This window comes from Sinocyclocheilus rhinocerous, unplaced genomic scaffold, assembly GCF_001515625.1.
Source record: "Sinocyclocheilus rhinocerous isolate Xijiao unplaced genomic scaffold, SAMN03320098_v1.1 scaffold804, whole genome shotgun sequence".
Classification (NCBI taxonomy): Eukaryota; Metazoa; Chordata; class Actinopteri; order Cypriniformes; family Cyprinidae; genus Sinocyclocheilus; species Sinocyclocheilus rhinocerous.
Window position 1 is genome coordinate 196,450 of NW_015644009.1, and position 3,296 is coordinate 199,745.

Consider the following 3,296-nt stretch of genomic DNA (forward strand, 5'->3'; position numbering starts at 1 on the left):
GATTTTGTGCTTCTTTGGGATGAACAATAAAGCGACGTTCACTTGCAGAACGCAAGCTTCTAGAGGGCACATAAGTCTGAAGTAATAAATTTAGGCAAAGGGATGCAAAGCCTGTGGTGGTTTTCTAGGCAAACATTAATGCCTTGAATTTAATGCGAGCAGCTATTGGTAGCCAGTGCAAATTGATAAACAGAGGTGTGACGTGCGTTCTTTTCGGCTCATTAAAAAATAATCTAATAATAATAATCTAATAATAATAACAATAATAATAATATTTATAATCATAATAAGCCTCTTTTTTTTCCCAAGAGCGCCGGTCTTGAAATACGTTGCAATACTTTAATGACTAATATAGATTAATGCCCTTTTTTATTATTATTTTTATTTAAGACATGTTATCACATTTGTAAAATGTAATTTATATATATTTATGAGGTGATGCATAAAAATAAGAGCATCAAATCAAAAATTTATTTTAAATGTCACATGTGGTCTACACTGAGCACTGGATCTACATTATTAATGCTGTAGCAGACTCTGTGTCCGTCTTTAAGGGATCTGGTTTCTCTGGGTTCAGTGAGAAAGGCACACATGACTCTGGCTGGGGCCCTTCAGCTGACAGGTATCAGATTTAACCACCCTTTCTTTGCCAGGAACATCAGAGGGTCAAGGAGAGAGGTGCTTGATAGGGACAAGACAGGCAAAGGAGAGAAAGTGGCATGAATTGGAAGCATGTAAAACTATCAGGGGTGTATGATAATTAGGGCTTTTACATTGAGTGAACAACTGAGACATTTTTCCATTTCATTGATCGTATTGTTTTGGTGTCAGACTTTAACCCCCAGCCTCACAAATTTTAACTAAAAGAAAGACCATGCACATCTCAAGATATAAGCGGTACAGTCCACAACTGAGGAACACCTGTTGCTTCGGGAGGATTCTTTTCGTGTGACATGGGAATGAGTTTGTGGGGAGGGGGTTATAAGCAGAGTTTGTGACCCCTTTGGCATGTGTTCCAAAATAGAAAGGGATTTTTAAGCTATAAAAAGCTGGACAATAGAGACTAGGTCAGCCCAACTGACCACTCTTGGCCAATGCTGTTGGGTTCCAAACCACCAGGCTGGGTATCTGGACTCTCTTGACCCAGCTAATCACGTGGTGGAAGCTGAACCAACAAAGTGAATCTTTGAAAATCTCACACCATACATTCAAATAATACTTTCAGCTTATTAGTGAGGATATACAGAATGTCTAACAGTGCATTAATGTTTAACTTTATAGTAAATAGTCTCAGTTCTGCACAATATGTAATGTGTCTTTCTCTTTAGGTCTGTGCAAAGACATAAAAATAATAAAACTGAACTAAAGCAAATTTCACGCAAGCCATGCTACGGTACCCTTACTCTTTTACGCAATGACACATAAGGACAATTTGTGTGTCGACAAACCAACCTTGTAGGACCGGAGCTAATGGAAAATCTAGTCACTGTTGCTACACTTTTCACATAGATCTAAACCCCTCCCCTCCGCCTCAGCCCAAACTTCAAAAATAAATGCGGGTGGAGAGTGTGTGAGCATGTGCCCCCATGCCCTCCTCTTCAAACCTCATGTGTCACAGAGAAAATTATAGACACTGGAGTAACACTTGAGCCTAGATCCATATTATATACTTTTTTGTCTAGCTCTTGTCTATGTGTGTGTTTAAAAGGACCAATTAAATTCACAGATCAGTGCTTTGGAATAATACTGTTTGGAGAAGACTTGCGAGACAGGACCAAAACTTTGAGTCTCGCAAGCTCAGCGTCATGCCGGCTGGGTTTCAGCAGCTGGGAGGGGAGGTAATGAAAATATATATTATGTATTATGTATGTTAGATAGTGTGATCTGCGATACACTCTGATGATGACTGTTTAACTTGAATCTTTAAAATATAAACATTTAAATCCCAATTTTTAATTGCTTATAATTAAAACAAAAGTATGTTTATGTTTACAGTAATGGATGTGCTGTTAAAAACCTAAAATAATAGATTGTGAGAATGTGTCTGATTAAATATTACATTCACATTCAGATGTGAGGCTTCTGTCAGTTCTGGTAAGATGATAAAGTTGTCCCAAAATATTGCGATCCAGAGAGAGTATTAAATGGCAATAAAGTCAACATTGCAGTTGGAGGAAGTATGTAAATGGTCACATGTTTCAAGGTCAAATCTTTGCTTTTAAATGACCTAGATGTACTTAGTAAAGCATTGCAGTCACACAGTGGACTTTAAATTATAAATTGTAACTAGCTGAATACCGATACTTAATCATACCATTACAGTAACCATGACCCTGAGACACCACTAATTGCCAACCTCAACAATATTGTTATTATGCCAGTATGTGTAAAGACCTCATTTAACATTTTGTATATATTTGCAAAAGTACAGTACACCTCTAGACATGATAAGCAAGCCTTGGACTATTATTAATCTTACGAGTTGAATCATCCCTTTGCACCCAAAGAGCACCGAGACAAGGAACCTATACCCCGTGCAGCACTTCTTTTGCATTCTTTACTTCGAGAAATATATGTTGCATTTACATCTCGTATCAAAAAAGAGTAGTTTTTAAACATTTATTTAGCTGAAACTGAAAAATAAAAATGCTTTGCAGACATACTGTCTCTCTTGACATTGTTTTCATGTATCATTACAAAACACATTGTAGCCAAATCTCAAAATAGCTGGGTCATGCCAGGGAAAAAAAAAAAAAGTTAACTCTAAAATTGGCAAGACCATAAAGAGACATCAGAAAATTAACGTATTGCTATTTTCCATCTTATTGGGACACATATAATACAACTTGATCATTATTTTTTCAAAACATGACTTTTAATTTTGATTTTAATGTTCGTATCCCACAGGATACGTTGCCAGTTTGGGGGTATAAATTAACTGAAAACAGAACACTTGTTTATTACTTTATAAAATATGTTGCGCTTCAAATTGCTATAAAATGTAAGCCATATGTCTATCCAAGTTATGTTCCAAATTTGAAGTTGATATCACCAAAATTGTGGTTCCTGTGAGATTTTGTTTGGGCACTATACCAAAAATAACCACTGGGTGACACCCAAACTCTATTGAATTCTTTTGATGCCGTTTTCTGTCACAAATCAATCATTTTCTGTCACAATATCACTTCTATTACAAAACAGTCACCAAATATGGAACCGTGACTGTCAGACCTTTTAAACGTGTTTTGTCAAGATTACAAAAAGATTAGATTTTCTAAAACACAAGCCACAAAATC

The 3,296-nt window shown here is 36.3% G+C and overlaps 1 protein-coding gene across 1 annotated transcript in view; it reads left to right on the forward strand.

Moving 5' to 3' along the window:
- Positions 1-1,597: 1,597 nt before the first annotated feature.
- Positions 1,598-3,296, forward strand: part of LOC107757841 (solute carrier family 2, facilitated glucose transporter member 4) — a 67,861-nt gene continuing 66,162 nt past the window's right edge. The window contains exon 1 of the mRNA XM_016575433.1: positions 1,598-1,838. Within this exon, the coding sequence (XP_016430919.1) occupies positions 1,806-1,838 (33 nt within the window). The 5' untranslated portion in view covers positions 1,598-1,805. The remainder of the gene's footprint in view (positions 1,839-3,296) is intronic.